We start from the raw sequence: 23895 nt of genomic DNA on the forward strand, positions 1-23895 counted from the left end.
CAGTAGCAACAAACAATAACCTTGAAAACTGTAGTCATGTTAGATAAAAGAGCAATGATCTGATTAGAGACATGACAATGTCCAACAGCATATACAGATTTCCAGGCAGGGAAGAATGCTTCCCCTTTAAGTTCATTTAGAATAATTAGAGAGTCATAATCAAACACAGGAATATTTCGTTATGAATCCATGCATGAGTCTGGAATACACTGAAAGTATTCCACAGACATCTTTGCTCCATGGGACAGCACGATACATAATATATATGCATATATAGCGTATATATGCACATACACTATATGTATATAGCACAAACATGTTGCATTAGCATGAAATCAGTATATTAAAATTACTTCTTAAGTTAATTCAGCTTTGCCATCACAGGAATAAACTCAATTAAAGTATAATAATATTTGACAATATTACTGTTTTTACTATATTTTTGTTCACGTAAATGCAGCTTTGCTGAGCATAAGAATTTAAAAAACATTTAAAAAATATTACCGACCCAAAATTTAATAGTATATCAAAAACAAACAGGAAGAAATGGTAACGCTTTAGAGTTAAATTCACTAAAATTAGCTAATGCATTGGGTACAATGCACTAACAATGAACATTAAATCAGAATAATGTTCATTTAAAAATATAGTATTGTTAATTCATGTTTGTTTATAATACATTATTGTTGATTTATACAACATGACATTTTTTAAAAATGTTTAAATAGAAATGAACAGATTAATAAATGCTGTAAAAGTCATTTTCATTTTTAGTTCATCATACCAAATGCATGAACCTTAATATGACTGTTACCAAAATATGTAGGTTATAACTATTAATGTGAACATGTTGAGATAAGTCATGGTATGCTATCAGTCTATTTCCCATGGTGCAAAAATGGCAGCCACAGACAATTGGCTGGATGTTTCAAAACACCAGGATGTGTATTTTGTCACAGCCCCTTGATGGCCCTCTTCAGGCCGCGCGTGTAGACAGAAGTGCTAAGCTCTGGAGGGCCGTCCAGACTGTGTGTGTTTGCATGAAGAGAAGAGGAGCTCTGACAAAAGTATCCATGGTGACACAGCGATCTGTAACTCATGCTGCAGCAAATGTGTCCCATTTCCCTAAAGTCTCTATGAATCTGTCTCTTTCTGTCTATTGATTTCCTCTGCCATCTCTCTCTATCTCATTCACTTCAGTCTTTTCCCCCCAAAGACTCCTCATGCCACCATTTCTCTATCTGTCTTTGTTATTCTTTCTGTGAAACTGCAAGAAAGAAGGGACACATTATGTCAGCTGCACATTTCACTCAACATGCATGCGTCTGCATGCGTTTGTTAATTGAATAATAGACAGGGTGAGTCTCCATGGTAACGTGCATTAGTGAGGCATCATGGGAAATGTAGGCAACAGAAGTGCCTGCAGTACCTTCAGAGTCTTTAGACATGTAGAGGGATAGCTTGGTGCCGTAGGGGATCCGAATACAATCTGGACCAGGGATGGAAAAGAGCAATATATCAACCCAACCCACGCACAGATTAAAAGACAAAAGCACCGTAAGACAATTCACAAAGACAGTTAGACGACTCGCATGCGCGTAACTCGCTACCCTATAATAGCAAAAACAAAAAGCAACATATCATACACTGAAATTGCCCAGTATCACACTCTCTCAAATCCTAAACACAAATACCTAAGTTCAATAGCATGGGAATTCAGTTTGAGAAAATTGCTAAGGTAAATTGTGTACATGTTCTGTCATGAGCAGAAGCGTACCATCTCCAAGCGGTGAAGGGAAGACGGGCATCTCATAGCCGGTGGGTGTCTGAGGGGAACTCTGGGAACTAGTGTCTCTGGAGCTACAGTTAGAGGCAGAGTTTATAGGTGCTGACGAGATGAAATAGATATCAGACTGCAGAAAAAAGAGAGGAAGAAATAACGAGATTAAACAGTGAGAGACGTGACTGACAGAGGAATGCATTATATAATAGAGAGGACACTGTCATCAATAATAAATTCTATTCTTTTGAACAAAAAATCCACAAAATAATAAGCAGAATTACTGTTCTCCACATTTATAATAATAAACTTGCCATCACAGGAATTAATTACATTTTTAAAATATATTCAAACGGAAAACAGTTATTTTAAATAATATTATTATATAATATTAATAAATAAAATTCACTGTATTTTTGATTAAATAAATGCAGCCTTGGTGAGCATGAGTCAATTTTAAAAATTCTTACAGACCCAAAATGTTTGACCAGTGCTGCATAACGAATGTAAAGTTACAGTATACACTATAACAAAAAGACAAGCCTCATATATCAAATAAATACATAAATCAGATACAGTGGGGTCCAAAACGGTTCAACATCACATTTTTTCACTACTAATTATTTTATCAGTACATATTTCTTATTTGTTTTTATTTGTGTTTTTATTCATTCTTGTAAAACTGTTCATTTGCAGGTCTACATCAAATTTTAAATACGGTCTAAGACTAAACAAATAAATAAAATGTACTTTTGGACCCCACTGTATATACTGTATACCTGTTGATAGATATTCAGCTGTATAATGTATTTGAAAAAAATTAAAGCCTTATGGATTGAACACTTACTCTGGACGCAGTCAGTTGCAATTCTGGAACGACAGCTGTATATACTAGGTTGCCATTAACAACTAGCCGGATCTCTATGGAGTCGGTGGTGAATGCGAGGATATATGGGAACGCACACACTGTGACACAGGAAGTGACATAACAGGGCGATATCTCAATTATTTTCACTAAAGCAAATGCAAAAGAAGTGTTGAAATGAAGATAAGGTCACTGAAATGCATGTCCTAAAGGTACTGACCAATAGCATTGGGCATTTGGTTCCAGCTGAAATGGAAGTCTGAAGAGTTGGGCTGAATCATGGGTGTGGCTCCATTAAACGGACACACCTTCTTATATACGCAAATATCTGTTAGAAGAGAAATATAGCATTAGAGGATCTGACTACACAGATACAATCACTGACATTTAAATTGACACTAACTGTTATAGCAAAGAAGAAGTCCAGACTCTCCATCTTCATACACATCTATGGCAGCAACAAAGTTCACCTGGAAAAAAGTAAAGTGTCCATGTCAATAATAGACACTACTGTAACCAATTAAAAACTGAAAGTAGTTCAGCTTACTGTATAATACAGTGGTGTACAAAACTGATATAGGTAAGGATATTTGGATTGTGGATGCTCTATATGAATGTGAACATTTATTTTGTAACAGTATAAATCTTTACTGCCACCTTTGATTCATGCATTCTTGGCTGAATAACTATTCTTGACTATTAATTTCTTCTAAAATCTTACTGAATGATAATGTGTGTTGATATTCTCACCCGGTTGGAGTCTACATGGTGTAGTCTGTAGGCATCTCCTGTGCTCTCATTGATCAGGTCAAACTGATGTCTGTAGGCCACACAGATCATGTGGTCGTTCTCTCCTGTTGGACCGTCAACCAGAGCCATGACCACCGGGGAGTCACATAAGCAGATCTCCTAAGACAAGCGACATCAAACATCGGAAATGTTGAGAGCTTAAAAGTAGCTAAATGTCTGTGAGAATATTCCCTATGATGAGCTACAAATGACTGTAAAATCCAGTTAACTTATGATGAAAATCCGTGTCCTACCCGTATGTATTGGAACTCTTCCACAGGTGAGTCAGTAGCCCCTGTGACTGTAGCGATAGAGCTGAGGCAATCGAGGCGTGACTGTTTCCTGGTGATCAGAAGAAGCTTGTTTCTTATCGCCGCAACGACTCTAAGCTCTACCCCATGATGTGTGTTTATGGAGTAGAGATGGCAACCTGAGGAAACACAATTCGGTTCATTTCAAATGTATGCAAAGTGTATTCCTGATTTTGACAACCTTGGAAATCATAGAGGATCGAGAGCTTGTACCTTATTGCTTACATATACTATACAGACAAGTCTTTTGTACCTTTGGTTTTCTCAAGCTTGTTCTCCCGACTGTCATACTTGGTGCGGACAAGCTGCCGCTCCTCTATCCCTCGTTTGAGAGTACTCAGTCTGTAAACATACAGTCGAGCGTCTTTCCCTGCAAAAGAGTTTAAATTGGACATCAAGTAATTGAAATTAAACCAAATTTCAAGCACTCTTATACATTCCTGGTACAGTTATTCAAATGAGCTTGACTACTTCAGCTGTTTAGTGAATTCTACAAATGAAGCTTTCATTACCATTAATATATGATAATAGCCTGGCAACAAATGAGAGACCCGTCTCATCAAACTGAATGACGTCTCAGCTAATGCAACATGTTTGGATTTCAAATAGCTGTCATAGTGAATGAAAGTTGCTTGGTGACGGAGTTGATAACGGATTCATTATTTTCCCTCTGCAGAAGCTGTGCTTCCCAATAAGTGTGAGAGCTTGCTGCACACCATCTTGAGCTAATGATCAGGACAGAAGATGATGGTTGAGACTAAATTACATGCATCTCTACTCTTGGTTCTTTTTATAATGAGCTATAAGTCTAGACAATGTGAACCAAAGGTAATGCCCTTATGTGTGTGTGTGTGTGTGTGTGTGTGTGTGTGTTTGAATACTACTGTATTTTGTGCTATTCCCAGCTGGATAAAGATGCTCATTAGAGCAAAGGACCAAGAGATTCCTTTACCACTTTGCTTTGGTCTCTTTTTTTCTTACACTCTTTTTTGGCAGATTGTTCCACACCATTTTTCTACCCACATAAGAACTGTGCCATATTTATTGCTCGTATAAATATAAAAACAAACATATCTTACCCTTATCTGCTCTTGCAATGAGGAGGTCCTGAGGTTCAAGAACGTGCAATTGTTTGACTGTCAAGGTCTTGTCAAATACCTGCACCGGAGGCAGGGTTGGTGAATCTAGACCAGCATGCAAATAAAGATTAGTTTGTGGTTTGCATGGAAACTCAATCCCCAAATGAGATTCACTTGCTTTGATTAACAGACACATTTGTTAACTGTCACTGCAAAAATGTACTGGGAACATGTATAAATACTTTGTAATATCTATAAGCATTTATATCCACTGTAGTGTTGTGGGCATGCTATACATACCTGCATCGGAGAACAGTGGATCTGAGGCTAAAAGGGAAGACAGATTTGATCAGATTCAGCAAGTTAAATGAAAGTGCCATCTGCACCATACAAACACTACTGTTCAAAGTTTTGGGGTTAGTAAGATTTTTTAAAAAGAAGTGAATACCTTTATTCGACAATAACACATTAAATTGATCAAAACCTTTATAATGCTACAAAATATATTTCTATTTTAAATAAATGTTTTTCTTTTGAACTTTCATAAAAGTATCTTGAAAAAACTATCACAGTTTCAGTAAGCAGTACAACTCTTTTCAATACTGACAATAATAAATGTTTCTTGAGGACCAAATCAGCCTATTAGAATGAGTTCTGAAGGATCATGTGGCACAGAAGACTGGAGTAATGATGCGGAAAATTCAACTTTTTCATTACAGAAATAAATGAACTTTGCTATTTTAACATTTTAAATTGTAATTTACTTTTAATTTGACTGTTTTTACTGTATGGTTGATCAAATAAATGCAGCCTTACAACATTTTTAGCATCCCCCTTTTAAATAGTTGTGTACATTTCATTGTGGTAGCCCCCACATATAATACACCCAGAAATATTATAAACGTTTCACATGCATACTTTTATTCAAAGAGATGGCTCACCTAAAAATAAATAAATCTGTCAAAATATTTTCATGTTCCAACCTTGTGTGATTTTCTTTCTTCCATAGATAGACCACAATAGGATATGTTTAGCATATTAATTTCATATTTATTTTCATTGAATTTACATTTTCATTGAATTTGACCAGGGGCTCCGAAAATGACTAAAAAGAACCATAAGTATCTTAATGTATTATTGAACACTAGTCCATTTGGCTGTATTTTATTTTCTTCCAGTATTCTAAAGCCATGTGATAGCTCTATGTGAGGAACATATGGAAATTCAAATGATTATTTACAGAAAATGCTCCCCTTGTCACGGTTATGGACTAGTTCCTATTTCTCTGCTCTGTTTAGTTTCTGTTTCCTTGGTTTCTAATTATGTCTCTGTTTGTTTCTATGGTTACTTATAATTATCAGCTGTGTCATATTGAGTTCATTGTTATCTCCTTAGTTTTGAAGTCATGATTTTGGTTCTGTTCCTTATCCGGTATTGTCTTGTGTTTATTTATACAAGCTGTTACGCTGCCTTTGTTTACTCCTGTGATTCCTAGAAAATTTTCCGGTTTCGTCCCGAGACCTTCCTCCTCTGATGTTCCCACCCAACTTCCTGGTCCCAACTGCTCCACCTGCTCCTCGGCTCTGCCCATGCCGCTAACTCAGTGCGGCTCTTTGGCTCCATCTTGTGCTTTCCAACCACCAGCTCGGCATGAGGTTGAGTCCCCATCTTCACCTTGAACTTGTTCTCTCATCTCCGCCATGGTCCGTCAGCCCTAAGACGACTCCTTGTCCCTATGGCTCAGCCTCAGTAAGTCGTCGCTCTGCCTCCGCCACGGACTCTGCTGCGCCTCGACCCTCCACCCCTTCGGCTCCACTGGGCTTTCCTCCTTCGACGCCCCGGTCTGCTGAGCCCCCGTCTCCGCCTCGTTCCTGCGAGACAGCAGCTCCACCTTGGGCTTCCGGGCTGTGGACGTAGCCCTGGTCCGTCAGCCTCTCTGCTCCTCAGGCACCCTGGTTCCACCTCCAAAGCTCCACCATGGTTTTTCTCTCCACTGACTCCATCTCATCCCTGTCCATCAGCAGCTCTGCGCCCTCCTCCAAAGCCTGCTCCAATCCTCCACACTATACCCCTCTGTAGGGGGTAGTACGGTCTCGGTGACCGAATCTTATTTTGATGTTCTGTTTTGTTTCCCTTAGTTCCTGTTTCCCTGTTCTGTTTAGTTTTGGTTTCCTTGGTTTCTGATTTTACTTGGTTTCCCCTTTACTACAGCCCGGAAATCTTTATCCAATTTGAATTTACATTTAAATTGATTACATCTTGCGACCAATGACATTTGGCATCACTTAAATGAAAGCTGGAGCACAAATTGTTTGGCAGCCCCTGCTTGCTGTTCCCTATTATTCTATGGAAAAAGCAGCATCAGCATTTCCTTTTGTGGTCACGGAATACATCATTTATTATTTTTTTCTTAATTTTCTTTTTTTTTTTTCTTAACTGTCCCTTGAGTATGGAACTTAATTCAGCTCAGTGTTTATGTCCACTGATATGATCCATGTACTGTAGATCTATCCATGTAGAAGCTGGTGAAAGTTACAGTCAATTTACAGAAAGTTTACATGTCATTTTTAAGAAAACCGCTACTCTGTCCAGCTGTGTTGTTTCTCATGAAAAAGCATTCTCACCCTCCAGAAGCATGACCCCTGCTGAATCTGTGGCGACCAGTAATGACTGTCCCCATGAGTCTCCACAGACTATTTCATATGGGAAGCTGCTGCAGAATGACTGTGACTCCCATGGCTGCAGAAAACATAGGAACACACCGTTAGAGATGAAGAGTATGCAAAATAACAGCATCCCTCTCTTTTTCCTCTTGCCCCTCACCTCTTTCCTGCAAAGGCCAGTAGTGACTAGACTGGTGGGCGCATCCCCTTTAACTATAGTTTTCAGCTTCAAGGCCTGGACACAATATTATATTTATTAATAACACTCCTCATATTGTAACATTCTCTTTCATTCCTATGTGGAATGCCATATTTGCATAGATGTACACATCATACCTGTCCCACCCGTACAAACTCAGCCTGACGTGCCTCCTCTTTTTTACGGGCCGATTTGGGCGACTCTGGCAGTACATCACTGAATGAGCGTCGGTTCAGCATGTTCTGCGGAGAGAAGGGAACCTACGGGAGTGGTAGAGATGAATATGGGTCTGAGAGACTGACCCAGAAACAGCCAGAAAGAAAGAGCAAAGCAGAGGCTAACAATTCTTACACCACTGTACCTTATCAGTCGTAATACTGTACATTGGGTTTGAAAACATAAGGAAATAATGACGGTTCACATTCTGATTCCAACACAACACAACAAGATTTTATTGTCTTCGTATTGTTTTGCTGCAGGTCTTTTTTTTCTCATTAAAATATAAAAACTGCGAATTTCTCTGCACAACCGGTTCCTGATATTTCTAACCCTTGTAATCGGGAATAGAAACAGGAATAGACAACAATATAAAGACAGTATCCAGCTCTAGCACCAGCTGACAGGTTGCTGCAACAGAATGAAAGTACATTTGACAGCTAAGTGGTTTGAAAGAGTTGTATTTATGAAGAGAATTGTGAGAAGAAACGGCAGAAATATAATATATATGGCAGAAAACAGAAGTGAGGTAATAGCTTGAGGGTAAACGTAGAGCAATACAGAAAAGTATTGTGCTAGATCAGTGGTTCTCAACCTTTTTGACTCCAAGGCCCCTTATTGTCCACAAAAATATCCCCATGACTTTTCCATTTTTTTTTTTGTGATTTAGTGGGGTTAAGGATTTTTTTATATATTTTATTCCAAATTTCAGGTCGATAACATATTTTAGAACTTAACATAACTAGAAAAATGTGTATTCATTATAAAAATGCTCATGATGTTGTTTTTTTTTACTTTACATAATTTTATTATGTCTGAAAATGACACATTACACTTTTCAGTTAGGCTTCCACATACAGTATATCCAGGGGTTTCAAGACATTGATAGCCCTGGTTCTGTAAAAAATAAATATTTGGATTTTTAGTTGTTTTGGCTTATCTTAAATCATTTCAAATCATCTTGACCCTTGGTTGAGAACACTGTGACACTGTTCTAGATTATGTGTCCATACCTTGTGCATGTCAGGCATGAGATCCTGGTACAGGGATCTGATCAGCATGTCCAGCGTACGCTGACGTTTCTGAGCAAAAGTGGGGGTCTCGAGAGTGGCTTTTTCTCCATTTATTACTACAGGAGACAGAAGGATAAAGGTAATAGTGTTATGCAACAGAATAACTCTTAGGAAACAGCATGACACATTTTACAAGGTCTGTTTAAAGAAAGCATCTGCTTCACGGAGTTCATGAGCCAAATCAAATCATAAAAGCTGGCAACAGAAAAACACAGGTGTGTATTCTAACAGGAGCTCTGTGTACTGAAATGCCATGAAATTGCTTTTGGAATTATTTTAAATTCTGCAATATATAATCTATTTTTGACTGAAATAGGACATTCAGTAGGAAACCCATTTAGTAGAATGGGATTTCATTCAGTTCTGGAGAGGGGATTTCAATCAGTATTAATAGGCTTTGATATTGCTTGTATTTTTTGGGAACATCAGCAGAAAAGTGTTGTTTCAGAGGCAAGTTGTTACATTTTGGTGAATGACTATCAAAACAACTGTTTTCATGCTGTCTGTAAAATGACTCTATGTACTGGTGAGTTTACTAACATTTAACGAGTAGAAAGTCCCTGAACTCCTGGTGGTCTGTGAACACTGGAGGGGAAGGGAGGGGTGGGCCAAATAGCGGCACACTCTCCTCTGAGAAAATCTTCAACCTGCAACATAAAATGATTAAGATACAAATATAAACTACCATTTGGGGTCAGAAAGATTTTAAAAATGTTTTTGAAAAAGCATTTATTTGATTAAAAAATACAGTAAAAGCAGTAAAAAAAAAAAAAAAAAAAAGATCCTTCACAAAACATTCTAATTTGCTGATTTGGTGCTCAAGAAACATTTCTTATTATTATAAATGTTGAAAATATTTTGCTAATATTTTTGTGAAAACCATGCTAAAATGTTTTCAGGATACTATGATGAACAGAAAGTTTAAAAGGACAGCATTTATTTGAAATAGAAATGTTTGTAATAATATAAAAGTATTTTCTGTCACTTCAATCTTGCTGAATAAAAGTATGAATTTCTTTTTGAAGAAAAGAAAAAAAAAATACCTCAAACCTTTGAATGGTAGTGTATGTACAATATAATAGTATTTTATATATTTTTCAAATAAATGTAATAAATATAATATTAAATAACTCACATTTCTACATATGTGTTATGCACAAAAAGTAAAACCTCCAAACACACACATACCTGTAACTATCATTCTGGCTATTATATCTAACTAAGGCAAAAATATCTGTGGGATACGTAAAGGAAATCATCCATACAATAGTTCAACATGCATAAGTACTAATGTACACAAAAATCTAAACTAATTTAGACATTTTTTTCCCCCCTATAAAAACAAGTCACCCATAAAAAGCCTAACCACTGCCACTTAGTGACTCATTTCATCAGTTTCACTCAGTTTAAGGACGAAGGATACGTGTGAAATGGGAGCGAATCATAGAGGGTTTAAAGGACGGAGAGGCGTCATCTCCCTCCTGAAACACGATGGTCACGATGTCGTTCCCTATGTGTCTCTTCCTCTCTACCTGCACAGAGCAAAATAATTAAAGCTATAATCATACATGCATGAAGCACATTTCAAAAAGCATCAACTTTTTTCTCTACAGTATTAAATTAAAAAGAAATAAATCATTGTACATTCCTAGGCGTGTGTATGTTGAGAGTTTGGTCTGTGTGTGCATGTTTGGACATTCTTAACGCCCTCTGACACCTCACGCCTGTTAGCCAGGAAGCATAATTGTGCTTGTTAATGAGTCTGGACCATTATGCTTGAAAAGGAGCTTTTATCTCTTGTCTCAAGAGCACGCGCACACACACACACACACACACACACACACACACACACATCTTAAAGCTCAATTACTACATGGCTCTTTTTCACCTTCCCCTCTCCGCCAGTATATATCTCATTTTCTCTCTCTCTCTCTAACACACACACACACAGAGAAGCACACGCATCCAGACACAGATACATGCGCTTGACCACGAGCTGTGACAGGAATGAGTATTTACTTATTGCAGTGACAGATTCATTTCCACTGAGAGCTTAATTATGATTCTCTGCCACATCCCCTCCCCGTCGCACAGAACATCCTTCCAGTGACACGCATAACACTTGAACAATACCAACAGGTTTTCATGACTGACTCCTACATGTTTCCAGCGGTTTGACAGGGTCAAGCATGGTTAGGCCTAAGCCTTCTAGGATTATTTTAAAGGGATAGTTCACCGAAATATTTTAATCAGGTCTTTATTCGCTCACCTTCATGGTTTTCCAAACCCATATGTTGTTAATTCCTCTTTTAGAACACAGTAGAATAATTTTTAAAGAAAGAAACTTCTCCATACAACAGTTCATAGTGATTATATCTTTCATGCAGTCCCTATGAACTGTCCTTGATGGAAAATAGCTATGCTTCTTTAATATTGTTCTTCATGTTCCACAGAAGAAAGAAAGTAATTCAGTTTAGAATGACAAGAGGAAAATTATGACAAAAATTTTGGGTAAAGAACAGTTTTCTTACAAGAAAAAACACTCCCTTGTGAACAGTACTTGATTCCTTCCAGTCAAGTCTTTCACCTGTTCGGTGTGTCTGCATGCTTTTAGGGTCAGCAAGAGACTTTTAGCGTGTATGAACTTTTCTGCTCTTTTCATGAGTGGTTCAGCATTGGTAAAGGTGGTTATTGACATGGAGGGCTGAAGAGGCTCTCGACTGTGGAGTGCCAAGACCTTGAACCGACACAAATACTTTGAAAATCCTGCTATTGTGAATGCTTCCACAGGCACTCCAGTGCACAAGAGCTCTACTTGTACACATTCAGATGATCTGATAGAGTGAAAGATATGGAAGTAAAATAATGACAAACATTTTTGAAACAAAAAAGCTTGTTGAATTGCACTGCTTGAAAAAAATCTGCATTGCATTAACCCTGCTTGCATTTTAATGCATGGTATTTTTAGGGCTTGCCTTTTTATGGGCTGAAATTCAACATGGTTGTATATTTAAGCTGTGAATATTTCAATTCAAAACATTTTACGCACATTTTCATTGATAAAAATTCAATAATCCATATTCACCTTTTAGATTTCACTTCCAAAATATTCATTCTGTTAAAAAATACAACCTATAATATTCAACAGGATATTTTCGGTCCATTGTAATTCGCTTCCATAAATTCAGTGGTTCAAATTAGACAGAAAATTCAACATTTGACTTTCTGGAACGGCAGGAATTTCAGTAGATTGCCGATTGATGATCTCCATAGCTGTTAGTCGACCTCATCAGCAGGGGGTGCAAGCGGCTGTTGACAAAGAAAACTATAGAGCAACGGATGAGAGAGTCATTCATTCATAAAAACGGATTTACAGAAACGGAGCAAGCATTTGTGATGATTATCAGGGCCAGTATATATATGGAAAAGCTGATAAAGACACAAAAGCTGTGCTTACACATGTAAGTAGTTTTCTCTACCGTGAACGAGATTATAATGTTATTCCCCGATGCTGATGTACAGATAAAACGTTAAATCTGAGGTAGTAGACATATATGTCTCTCAGTTGTTTAGTTTTCTTAACTTTATATTGAGTGATGTGCTGCAGAACTGTGGATTCCCTCAATTCGTTATTCTCCAGGATTCCCCTGCGGTCAGGACACTGAACGCTTAATGGACTAATAGAATAATAAACAAATAAAAGGAATAATAAAAAAAAACTCCATACTAGATATTGGAACAGGCAAGCGGACTCAGAATATGAACTTAACGCACAAATTTTCACGCTGAGTGATCCCCAGTGAAATACTGACATAAAGCTGGCTTGACACTGGATATTCGATATTCGCACATTTAGGGACCGTCTCTAAAGTTACATATATGACATTGGTACACACATTTCTAACTTCTAGCATTTGAAGAGAATGACTTACAGTCCTAAAACCAACTGTAGATTTTTCATGTAGGTGTCAGGCACGATGCACACTTTTTAGATAGGCCTAGTTGATATTAAAATAAATATGAGATCATGTGGTAGGCCTACTGAAAAATAGCAATATTTACACATGATTTGACATTTTATTTTATTAAATATCAAAAATCTAAAAGGTATGCATCATGCCTGGCATGCACTTACATGAACACTTTACAGTTGGTTTTATGTTTTAAGTCATTCTCTTCAAATGCTAGAAGTTAGAAACGTGTGTACCAATGTCGTATATGTAACTTTAGAGACGGTCCCTAAATATCCAGTGTCAAGCCAGCTTTATGCCAGTATTTCACTGGGAATCGCTCAGCATGAAACTTTGCAAGAGAAATATATGTCTATTACCTCAGATTTAACGTTTGATCTGTACATCAGCATTGGGGAATAACTGTGAAGACTTCAATGTAAACACAGCTTTTGTGTCTTTATCAGCTTTTCCATATACTGGCCCTGATCATCATCACATTACTGCTTGCTCCATTTTTGTGAATGAACGACTCTCTCACCCATTGCTCTAATCTTCTTCGTCAACAGCCACTTGCACCCCTGCTGGTGAGGTCGACTAACAGCTATGGAGATTGTCAATTGGCAATCTACTGATATTCCTGCCGTTCCCGGAAGTCAAATGTCGAATTTTCTGTTGAATTTGAACCACTGAATTTGTGGAAGCGAATTCGCAAAGCGAAATAAAATGGACCGGAAATTGCCTGTCGAATATTATAGGTTGTATTTTTAAACAGAATGAATATTTTGGAAGTGAAATCTGAAAGGTGAATATGGATTATTGATTTTTTATTAATGAAAACGTGTGTGAAATGTTTTGAATTGAAATATTCACAGCTTAAATACACAACCATGTTGAATTTCAGCCCATAAAAATGCAAGCAGGATTAATGCATTTAATGACATTTGTCATTAATTTACTTCCATAGAAAGAGAAAAAGTGAGAAACGGAAGGAGAGCGTGAGGGAGAGAAAATGGATTACTGTGTGATGATATAATCAAGAGTAGAGAGGGATATGAAGTGAGAGAGAGAGTGAAGTGATTGACGCTTGATGTAATCAGGATATGGAGCTGAGGGGGGAAAGGGGAAAAGCAACAGAGGGAGAGACTGACCGCTGTGATGTCCAGCGCTTTTGGATGTTAAATATAGCCTGTTTTCCCCTCACCACCTACTGAGCTACAGACTGGATCCTTTCTGCCTGAACACACAGCTCCCTTCTTTCTATCATTCAAATTTCTCTTTCATTTCCCCTTCACTGTGTATTTGATCTGCTCCCTATTTGTCTTTATCTCATTCTATTTGTAGTTTTACATGGATGTGTTGTTGTTTTTTCGGTGGTGTTTGGAACCAGAATGTCTCTCTACAGTCCTATTCAGAGAGGACTGGTTTTAGAAAATGAATCCCGGGGGATGGGCTGATAATGATACTGATAATGCGATTATCTCATAATTATTTTCATGTTATGGCTCATAATAAACTTTTGTACTATTTTGTCTAAATAAATTAAAAATAAAACTCTAAAAAGTAAAATTACTAATTTTAAATGCTGCAATTTAGGCATCACAACATTAGAATGTACAGTATGAAAAATTGGTATTTTGAGACATGCTAAGGTTTCATTTGACAGTGTTTTTAATTAAAGTATTTGTGTTTGTAAAGGTTAACTTAAAGTAAACTTTAAATGATGACAAAGGTAATTAAAAACTAAAAATGGTACCATTAACGGTACAGGTAATGAGCATGAACAATTAAACATTCAGTATTGGCTGTTACAGTATCCAATACTGACCAATGTACACTACCGTTCAAAAGTTTGGGGTCAGTACGATTAAAAAATAAAATAAATTAATACTTGAATTCAACAAAGACACATTAAATTGATCAAAAGTAAGTTTACATGGACTTAGACAGTTACATTACATTTAAAAAAGTAATTTTAAATAGCAATATTTCACAATTATAATGATATTACTGTATTCTGTGTCACATAAATGTAGCTTTGGTGAGCATTCGAGACTTCTTTCAAAAACATAAAAAAAATATGTACAGACCCCAAACTTTTGAAAGGCAGAGTACATTAGAATAAACCACCAATATCGGCCAGTAACCAATATGCCAATATAGCTTATGTGTTCTACAACTTACCTGTTGTCTGTTCTCTTTAGAATAAGGTAACATGGTGGAAACATGGAACATGAGCTCATGACCCTGATAGACTGTGTAGATGGAATTCATTCCTGTAGTGTCATCTAAACAGAGAGAGAACGAATTAGTAAAATACAGTTAAAATGGAAAAAATCCCTCTGTTGATTTGTAAACATATGTATGTGTATTTGTCCTACTTTTAGTGTCCAGTCCTCCTCGATACCCTGCCCAGCCCTGCAGACAGATTGAGTCGCCAAGGAGATTCAGAAATTTGTCAAAGGTCTCACTTCCTGTTTCTGAAAAAAAAGTACAAAAACATAGAAAATCAACTTGATTGTAAAGCAATAATAAATTTAACAGACATCAAGTGTGAGCCACCTTTTTCTGGTCACAGATATTTTAAAATCAGTGTGAATTGTAATTAATTGCATTGTAGTTCCGTAATATGATGTATTTCTAAGTGAAACAGAATATTATTTTATTTGGTTATTGGTTATTATTATTATTAGACAGATATATTTAGTATTATAAGTATGTTATAGGTTCTGTGCTCACCGTTGCTGAACATTTCATCATCTGTCAACTGTCCATCTTTGGCATAAAGAACACCAAATTTAAAATTTACGCTGCCCTGTAAGAACATACAAACACATGTGAGGAGCATTCAGGGGGAATTCACTAAGAAATTGATTTTTGAAATCACTAAGAAGGTCATTTATTTTCATTGCATACTTAAATCAAACACATACACACATTTGACAGTACAAACCTCTTGTTCCTCCAGCACCAGTAAGTCCTGCCAACAATAAATAAATAACATTATATCCCAGTACAATAGAACAATCGGTTTCCATCAAGGTTAAATTTCTAAACACCAGTTAGGAGCACTAATAGTGTGAGTTACACAAACATTACAGAGAGCATGTTCATGCATTCAAATATCTGAATGCCACTGACAATAGCCTTTGATTAGCGGCACTCATTTCCACAAAAGCCAAGCTCTCTGGAGCAATAGCAGCTCAGACAGCGTCTGCGTTTGTATCCTAAAGTGATTATGAAGCAGAACAACAAACCAGAGCAAAAATAGACAGTAATTAACAGAGAAGAGGACATGTAATGTTGATTGACAGGTGTGGGTGGGCACCTTCTGAATCTCTGGGTTAAGGATCTCCCTCGGGCCCTTTTCGAAACGATCCACATTCATGGCACTGGTGGGTGAAAGGGTCAAGAGGGTAAAATTAATGCGTTTTAATTTATTTCATTCAAATTAAATCTTCGCATGTGCGAATAGGGTGCATTACAGACAGGCTTACCTTAATATAGATTTGACTGATAGTGTTTTTGTCGGACTGTATGGAAGGCTGATTTTTAGAGTACCCTGAAAGAGATGGACACATTTCACAAATCATACAAATCTAAAGCGAAATGTGACGTGGCATAACAAGACGGCAAGCCAGTAATGCTGGAGGTTACGACACAAGGTTTTATAACCGAGACCTTGTTGTTCATAGGAAGGTGACATTTAATACCGGGTCACTGTGCATTGAGGGGTTTTAGGCATTTAGTCTTCACATACTGGCCTTTGAGACAACAGAACAAAACAGTGTAGTCACTTTTACGAAGAGGTCAATCTGTTATGTGAGTCACTGCTCAGAGCAAAAGTGACGCACACATGACTCACCGTCTTGCGCCAGAGGATGGCTCGGTACTGTGGGACCCTCTGGTTGTTCTGGTCTGACAGAACCACAGACAGGAAGAAGGGGTTCTTCTCCGCATCCGTCCCCACATAGTTCTGGTGAACTATAGAAAGAAGGGACAGTTAAAAAAAGAAATGTAATTTGTTCATGCGATGGCAGAGCAAAATTTCCAGCAGCCATTGCTCCAGTCTTCAGTGTCACTTGAATCATGAAATCATTCTAATATGCTGATTGGCTGCTAAAGAAACATTTTTTTTTTTTTTTTAGAATTCTTTGATGAATAGAGAGTTTATTAGAATTTTTTTACTGACACTTGTGATCAATTTAATTCATCCTTGCTGTGGCATAGATCGCTTGTATGATGTGATGTTATGCAAAATGAATGAAGATATACTACTTTTATTAAACATGACGATAATTCAAACACAACAAACAATAAACATTAACACAAGACAATGAACTGAGGAAGACAGAAGGCTTAAATACACAGATAATGATGATTAACAGAACAGGGAACAGGTGTGGACTAATTAGAAACAATGACAACAAATGAATGACTAGAACTCAGGCAAAACAGACAATGAAAACAGTCTCAGTCAGCTCCCTAGCATGTAAATCAGTAAATCGTGTACACAAATCCGGCCACTGGTAAGGACCCTGGTTCACTACACATTGGGATAATGATTATGACATGACTACGTACAACGTCAACGTACAACATTGTAGAACGTTACTGCTGGTATTAACCAACTACAGGCAGGAGCTATATATATATATATATATATATATATATATATATATATATAAATATATTTTATGCTGTTTAAACACTGTTTTCTGTTACCTATCCTTACAACATTTCAACTGAATATTACTTATAAATGTTAACTTGATTTGTTCACTACCTTGTCTTTTCGAATCTTCTATTGTGTGTCATTATATTTGAGTTGGCTCATGCATTTAATATTTTGCGCTTCAGAAATGTGACATAACTTTAACAAATGATTAACAATTAACATATTTTAAGACCAATGCATATGAACCAGTTGGATTTTAATCAATGCATCAATAAAACGAGTGAATCTAACTTCTATTTTTCTATTTTCTTTTCTGAATATTGTAACTTGAGGCTTCTTGACACAATGATGCTGATAGATGCCACACCAAAGCACCGTGGCCATGTGAACTGTCCTCAGAGACGTGACTGTGAAGACGCCTGTTTATTTAGATCTATTCCTGGAGCCTCAGAATAAGAGGGAAAGAGAAAGTAAGGGATGGAAGCCTTCTGTTTAAGGGGAATATTTTGGATTGAGACAGTCCAGGTTTACAGACAGAAGACAAATGAAAAGAGGCTGAAATCCAATTAGAAGACAAGATCTGGTATGGCTCTGCATCTCCACCCTTCCTCTGTAGAATATTCTATCTCTTTCCCTCTCTCTTTCAATCTCTCTTTCATTGAATGAAAGCTATTTGCAGTGATTTAAATCAATTAAAGAGACAAAATGCAGAATCTGCCCCGGGAATGTGTGTGGGAACAACAGTGTTTGTATTTGTGTGTGAGGAAGGGAGATTAAGAAAGGCAGAGAAAAGAAGAAGAGAGTGATGAAGTGTATGGCAGAGTGTAAAACATAGTATTTTAGTATAAAATATAAAACAGTAGTATAAAATACCATTTTTTGGTGCTTTGTCTTCCTCAGCACGAGAATGCAGACATTCAAAAATTGTTAATGGTACCACATGTAATAAAATATATTTGTTTCCACTATTTGTATCCACAACTCAATTCCCAACCCAGTTTAATTATTTCCTACATAATTCAACTTTTTCTTTCCCATAAAATCCCAAATTTCACAGAACAGGATTTCTCAAAATAATGGCACATTTATGCTCTCCATGTGTTTAGTATAATATCAACATGTACTGTATGTGTGTGCATGTACAGTATATGCATATTTAGTACAAGTTAATTTGTAAATCTGTGCGTGTATGTGTGCCATGTATGTGTCAGTGGAATCCCACCTTTTCCCAGAAAGTACTTGAAGTACCATCTGGTGTGGTACTCTGGGTTCTCCAAATGGACGTCAGTTCTCCTCCATGTTCCAGGTGTGTAGTCAGAGGCCTGCAGAAAAACCCCACCAAGAATTTAACTAGGTACAGGACTCAAATTAAATTTGAGTTTGTTGAAGCACCCCCCCATTTATAGAGCTTTGTGGTAGGGAACATGTGAACACACAACATGTCTGGTTATACCTCTGCTCACCCTATAATCAATCCCATCATGATCCAGCACAAATTCCAATTGATATTTTCATGGTGACAAATTGTTTAAAAAACAACAACTTTTTTGTCAAATTGTCAGTGTGAACAACAGCTTTCCTACTCTGAGGGTCTGGAACCCTAATCACTATGGTGACAGTCCACCCTAAATCATTAACAACCAATCAGAGGTCTGTTTTGGTGGGATAAAGCATTGAAGGTTGTCATAGCTACAGTCTGGTGCTTGAAATGAAAAGGACAAGTGGATGGAGGGAAGAGAGAGAGAGGGGGAGGAAATGAGAGCGAGAACATTGGGGATTGATTGAATCGCTTTGCTTTGATTGTTGTTTTTGATGATGCATGTGTGTTTCATTGAAACACCTACAGACACACTCGCAAAACACAAAAGCGGGCAGTTTTGGTTTGTTTCTCACTGCCAGAAGATGAATATTTGTTCTCTCTCTCTCTTTTCTTCTTCTTTAAATACATTGTATCAGGGCCGTGCACAGACATTTTAAGGGGCAGTGGCCCATACCAAAAAAGGGGCACTATTTAGTTTTTGGGGGGGGGTTAGCACACTACAAAGTGTGCCAACAACATAAAATTTAGTTATTTGTATTAGATCTGATCGAGAGTACAATAATTTGATTAGACAAGCAGCTAATTCTAGAACGTGGATATGTTGTACACAGGGCTGGACTGGGGCAAAAAAAAAAAAAAAAAATATCGGCCCTGGCATTTTGGCCCAGACTGGCCCACTATATGATCATAAACAGCACCCATCTTTGCACGCCCTTAAATATATGCATTCCAACTCCTATTCCTCAAAACCACTAATCCCATGTAATGAGTGAGTATATGAACGAGTGAGAGTTAACAGATGAAATAGTAAAAATTTGACATTTATTAATACAGTGATGAATCCTAAAACCAGCTGTAAGCTGCACTGGCATATCAATACCAGTGTTTCTCACAGGATTTTTGGTAAAACTGTGGTGGGTGGACCTCGGTCCTTCTAGGGGGGTTCGGGGCCATGCCCCCCATGTAAGACAATTTTGTGCATTTTAATGTTAAATTCATCAATCTGGTGCACTTTGAGAGTTCAAAATTAAAAGCTCCAACCCATATTCAGTGTGCAAATTAAACAAAGAAAAATTCAAACCTCTTTTAGTTACAGTGTCTATTTACATTAAACCTACTACATAATAATAGTTATAATATTAATCAAATGACAGTAGTAGCCATATTTTGTAAAACAATAAAGGAAACTTTCATAATTAGTTTTGTACTAATTTCTATACTTGAAAAGAGATAAGCACATGCTCTTTTATTTTGACGGAAACTGCATCAAGCTTTTATTTTGGCGAAAAACATGGTTTACATTAAATTTCTAGTGAATTGCGGTAATCGTCAAATATGCAGATGTGGAAATGATCTGTAACTGGGTTATGGGTTCCTACACTCATGACATAGCTGAAGTGTTTTGAAAGTAGTTCTGCTTACCGCAGGCTCTACACTCTCCTGATCCTCCTTACTATCATCATCATCACAGGAGCTGATGAAGGGCAGAAAACATACACTACCCTTCAAAAGTTTGGGGTCAGAAAGATTTTTAATGTTTTTAAAAGAAAGATCTTCTGCTCACCAAGGCTGCATTTATTTGATTAAAAATGCAAACAAAAACAGTAATATTCTGAAATATTATTCCAATTTAAAACAGCTGTTTTCTATTTGAATATACAGTAATGCTGTTCTTCTGAACTTTCTATTCATCAAATAATTTTGAAAAAAAATTGTACACAACTGTTGTGTAACAAAACGAAATGTCAACATTAATAATAATGAATGTTTCTTGAGCATCAAATCATCATATTAGAATGATTTTGAAGGATCATGTGACACTGAAGACTGGAGTAATGATGCTGAAAATTTAGCTTTGATCACAGGAATAAATTACAATTTAAAATTAAAATAGAAAACAGTCATTTTAAATTGTCATAATATTCCACAATATTACTGTTTGTTTTTTATCAAATAATTCAGCCTTTGGTGAGCAGAAAGGCTACTTCTTTTAAAAACATTAAAAAATCTTACTGACCCCAAACTTTTGAACGGTAGTGTATATTTTGACACATTTTACAGTATCTGCTTCAAGGGCCTGTTTTTATTTTTTCAAGCTGTTTTTCTGCACATTCCTTGTGTTTCCATCTCGCTGACTATTTTGACAGATACACACTGACACTGCTGCACGCTCGCTCACTCGTTTTAAAGTTGTGATTGGGCCAGCCCAGTGTCATTCAAGAAAAGAACCAATGGGCCGATGATCTACGTGTTTCATGGACTGGTCTGTCAGAAGAAAAAAAAAAAACCTAACGCTGACTTTTTCTGACCGATGCATTACACCGGCACAAACCCAGCACCGCCAATTAAGCAAAACAAAACAAATCGATTGGGTCGCCGATGTACAAATTTTATGGGCCGTTAAAAAGAAAAAATAATAGGCCTAATAATAAAACTAATGTATGAGTATGAGATGTATTGGCCCAAAAAGCACGTCGGCCCACCGGAAAAGTGCCCGATGGCCAGTCCAGCCCTGCTTGATAAATCAAAGAAAGAGCCAGAAGCCAGAAGACCGAGAGCAAAACATTACCAACATAAATACAACAAAAACAAATTACTAATTTCGCAGATTCAACCACTGTCTTTCATAGCCTACCTGTTAATGCGACAGCTTTCGTGAACTGTGAGTGATGCTGCGGAGCGAGCGGGAAAACCTGGAGCGGATTAGCGGAATCAGCGGAATGCTTTGAGCGGAGCGGTGGGGGTGGGGAAGAGGGGCACCTCAGTCGATGAGGGCAGAGGGGCAGTGGCTCTAGCCACCGGGCCACCCCCCTGTGCACGGCCCTGCATTGTATCACCCCCGTTCCTACAGTCCCGCACAGCCATCAGTAAGCATGTGAATCTCTCCATGGTCATGAGAGCTTCAACATTTGTAGGGCTGTTTAACCTCTATCCTGGCAATTTTCATAATAGTTTTGTAACGATTGGTGGTCTATTACAATCCAGCACATACAGTGCATACACACACACATTTCAGACCACACAATATTTAATGAGTATCTTACCTCATCTATTGAACCGTTCTCCACTCTGAATCTCCCAGCTCTCTGTATGGCCCCGTCTGCATCACTGGAGATGAGCTGAGGAGAAACACAGATACATCATGAACGTGAGACCATCTGCATCATGTAGAAGAGCTACACAGTAGGATCCAAAAGTCTAGTAACATGCAGTTTCCACACAAATATTAGGCAGCACAACGGTTTTCAACAATAACAAATGATTCTTGAGCCGCAAATCATCATATTAGAATGATTTCTGAAGGATCGTGTGCAACTAAAGACTGGAGTAATGATGCTGAAAATTCAGCTTACAGGAATAAATTACTTTTTAAAATATACTACAATAGAATTTTCTTTTTTAAATTGTAATAATGTTTCACAGTATTACTGTTTTTACTTTTTGATCAAATAAATATAGCACTGGTGAGCATAAGAAACATCTTTCAAAAACATTAAAAAAATACATCAACTTTTGAACACTAGTGTAAATAACTTGTCCTAAAAAAACATTCGATACTATCAAGTTTTCATTGTAACCTCAGACTTGCCTCCCTTCTATTCATTCTCTTTGCTGTTGAATCTTTCTCTTTAACGATTCAATTATTTTGGTTAAGAAACAACATAAGCAGTTTAAGACTGCTTTAGAAATGCCTATAAAAAGACACAAGAGAGACAGCGAAAAGGCAGCATATACCTAATCTGTGACATACACTCAACACACATACAGATGAGTTTGAATCATAAAAACCCTTCAATGTAGAATCAGACTAATGTGTTAAGTGATGCCTGTGTCTGATCTATCTGTGTGCAGCATTGATCACTTCATCTGTGTCACACACACACACACACACACACACACACACACACACACACACACACACACACACACACACACACACACACACAGACACACACAACACACACACACACACACACACACACACACACACACACACACACACACACACACACACACACACACACACACACACTGTTTGTTTCTATCTGTAAGAGAAGTAGTATCAGTGAAAGTCTACCTCCTCAGATATTGTGTGTGTATGTGGGACAATCACTTGCACCTGACACGATGTAATCTGGTCTTTGCAGTAAAATTGCAACATCCCCCCAGATGGAACAATGTTGGTTGCTAGGCAACAGAACACAGAACCTCTCCCATTTCCTTTTTCTTCAGTCACCTTGTTTTCCTCCTCACATTTCTCTCACCTTTCTTCTCCACCTGTTGGTCTGCCTCCTTCTCTTGCTCTCTCTCTTTCTCTTCCCTCTTGTTTGTATCTGGCAGACCAAACTGCTAAAAACAGACCGCAGCTGCACTGCAGCTAGAGAGACTAGCTATAAGGGTGCGAGTTTGTTGTGTGTGTATGTGTGTGTGTGTGTGTGTGTGTGTGTGTGTGTGTGTGTGTGTGTGTGTGTGTGTGTGGCAGATGGTCTGCCTTGGCTTGAGAATGCCAAAGGTCCAGGAAGATCATTCTAGATATATTCTTGCTTTCACACTAATCACTTAATAAGCACTAATTTGGCATCCTAGTTTAGATAAATCAAGACCAAAGTTAGTTTATATAAAGTATGCTGTATTAGTGAAACAGTCCTACAATTCACTTGGCTCTGATATCTGAACTGACATGATGCATCCTTGTATTCTTATGATTAGCTAATAATACATAATATGCGTTAATATTAGGTTTACCTGTAT

At 37.4% G+C, this 23895-nt stretch overlaps 1 protein-coding gene across 8 annotated transcripts in view; it reads right to left on the reverse strand.

Moving 5' to 3' along the window:
• The window catches only part of garnl3 (GTPase activating Rap/RanGAP domain like 3), a 71976-nt gene that overhangs the window by 5460 nt on the left and 42621 nt on the right, over nucleotides 1–23895 (reverse strand). For 2 of the 8 annotated variants that reach the window (XM_081367167.1, XM_081367169.1), the window contains exons 3-28: nucleotides 22188–22262; nucleotides 18826–18925; nucleotides 16791–16909; nucleotides 16423–16487; nucleotides 16254–16317; nucleotides 15879–15905; nucleotides 15665–15740; nucleotides 15307–15405; nucleotides 15110–15213; nucleotides 10399–10507; nucleotides 10164–10209; nucleotides 9516–9622; nucleotides 8916–9031; nucleotides 7824–7928; nucleotides 7648–7722; nucleotides 7449–7563; nucleotides 5125–5151; nucleotides 4825–4929; nucleotides 3999–4115; nucleotides 3689–3864; nucleotides 3396–3554; nucleotides 3049–3115; nucleotides 2866–2973; nucleotides 2628–2746; nucleotides 1778–1913; nucleotides 1430–1489 (exon numbers count right to left, since the gene is read on the reverse strand). In XM_081367167.1, coding sequence (XP_081223293.1) covers nucleotides 1430–1489; nucleotides 1778–1913; nucleotides 2628–2746; nucleotides 2866–2973; nucleotides 3049–3115; nucleotides 3396–3554; nucleotides 3689–3864; nucleotides 3999–4115; nucleotides 4825–4929; nucleotides 5125–5151; nucleotides 7449–7563; nucleotides 7648–7722; nucleotides 7824–7928; nucleotides 8916–9031; nucleotides 9516–9622; nucleotides 10164–10209; nucleotides 10399–10507; nucleotides 15110–15213; nucleotides 15307–15405; nucleotides 15665–15740; nucleotides 15879–15905; nucleotides 16254–16317; nucleotides 16423–16487; nucleotides 16791–16909; nucleotides 18826–18925; nucleotides 22188–22262 — 2476 coding nt within the window. Of the gene's footprint in view, nucleotides 1–1429; nucleotides 1490–1777; nucleotides 1914–2627; nucleotides 2747–2865; nucleotides 2974–3048; nucleotides 3116–3395; nucleotides 3555–3688; nucleotides 3865–3998; nucleotides 4116–4824; nucleotides 4930–5124; nucleotides 5152–7448; nucleotides 7564–7647; nucleotides 7723–7823; nucleotides 7947–8915; nucleotides 9032–9515; nucleotides 9623–10163; nucleotides 10210–10398; nucleotides 10508–15109; nucleotides 15214–15306; nucleotides 15406–15664; nucleotides 15741–15862; nucleotides 15906–16253; nucleotides 16318–16422; nucleotides 16488–16790; nucleotides 16910–18825; nucleotides 18926–22187; nucleotides 22263–23895 lie in introns of those variants that run through there. The other 6 variants (XM_081367165.1, XM_081367168.1, XM_081367166.1 and 3 more) reach the window with 5 other exon arrangements.

This window comes from Scardinius erythrophthalmus, assembly GCF_964197995.2.
Source record: "Scardinius erythrophthalmus genome assembly, chromosome: 5".
NCBI classification, from domain to species: Eukaryota; Metazoa; Chordata; class Actinopteri; order Cypriniformes; family Leuciscidae; genus Scardinius; species Scardinius erythrophthalmus.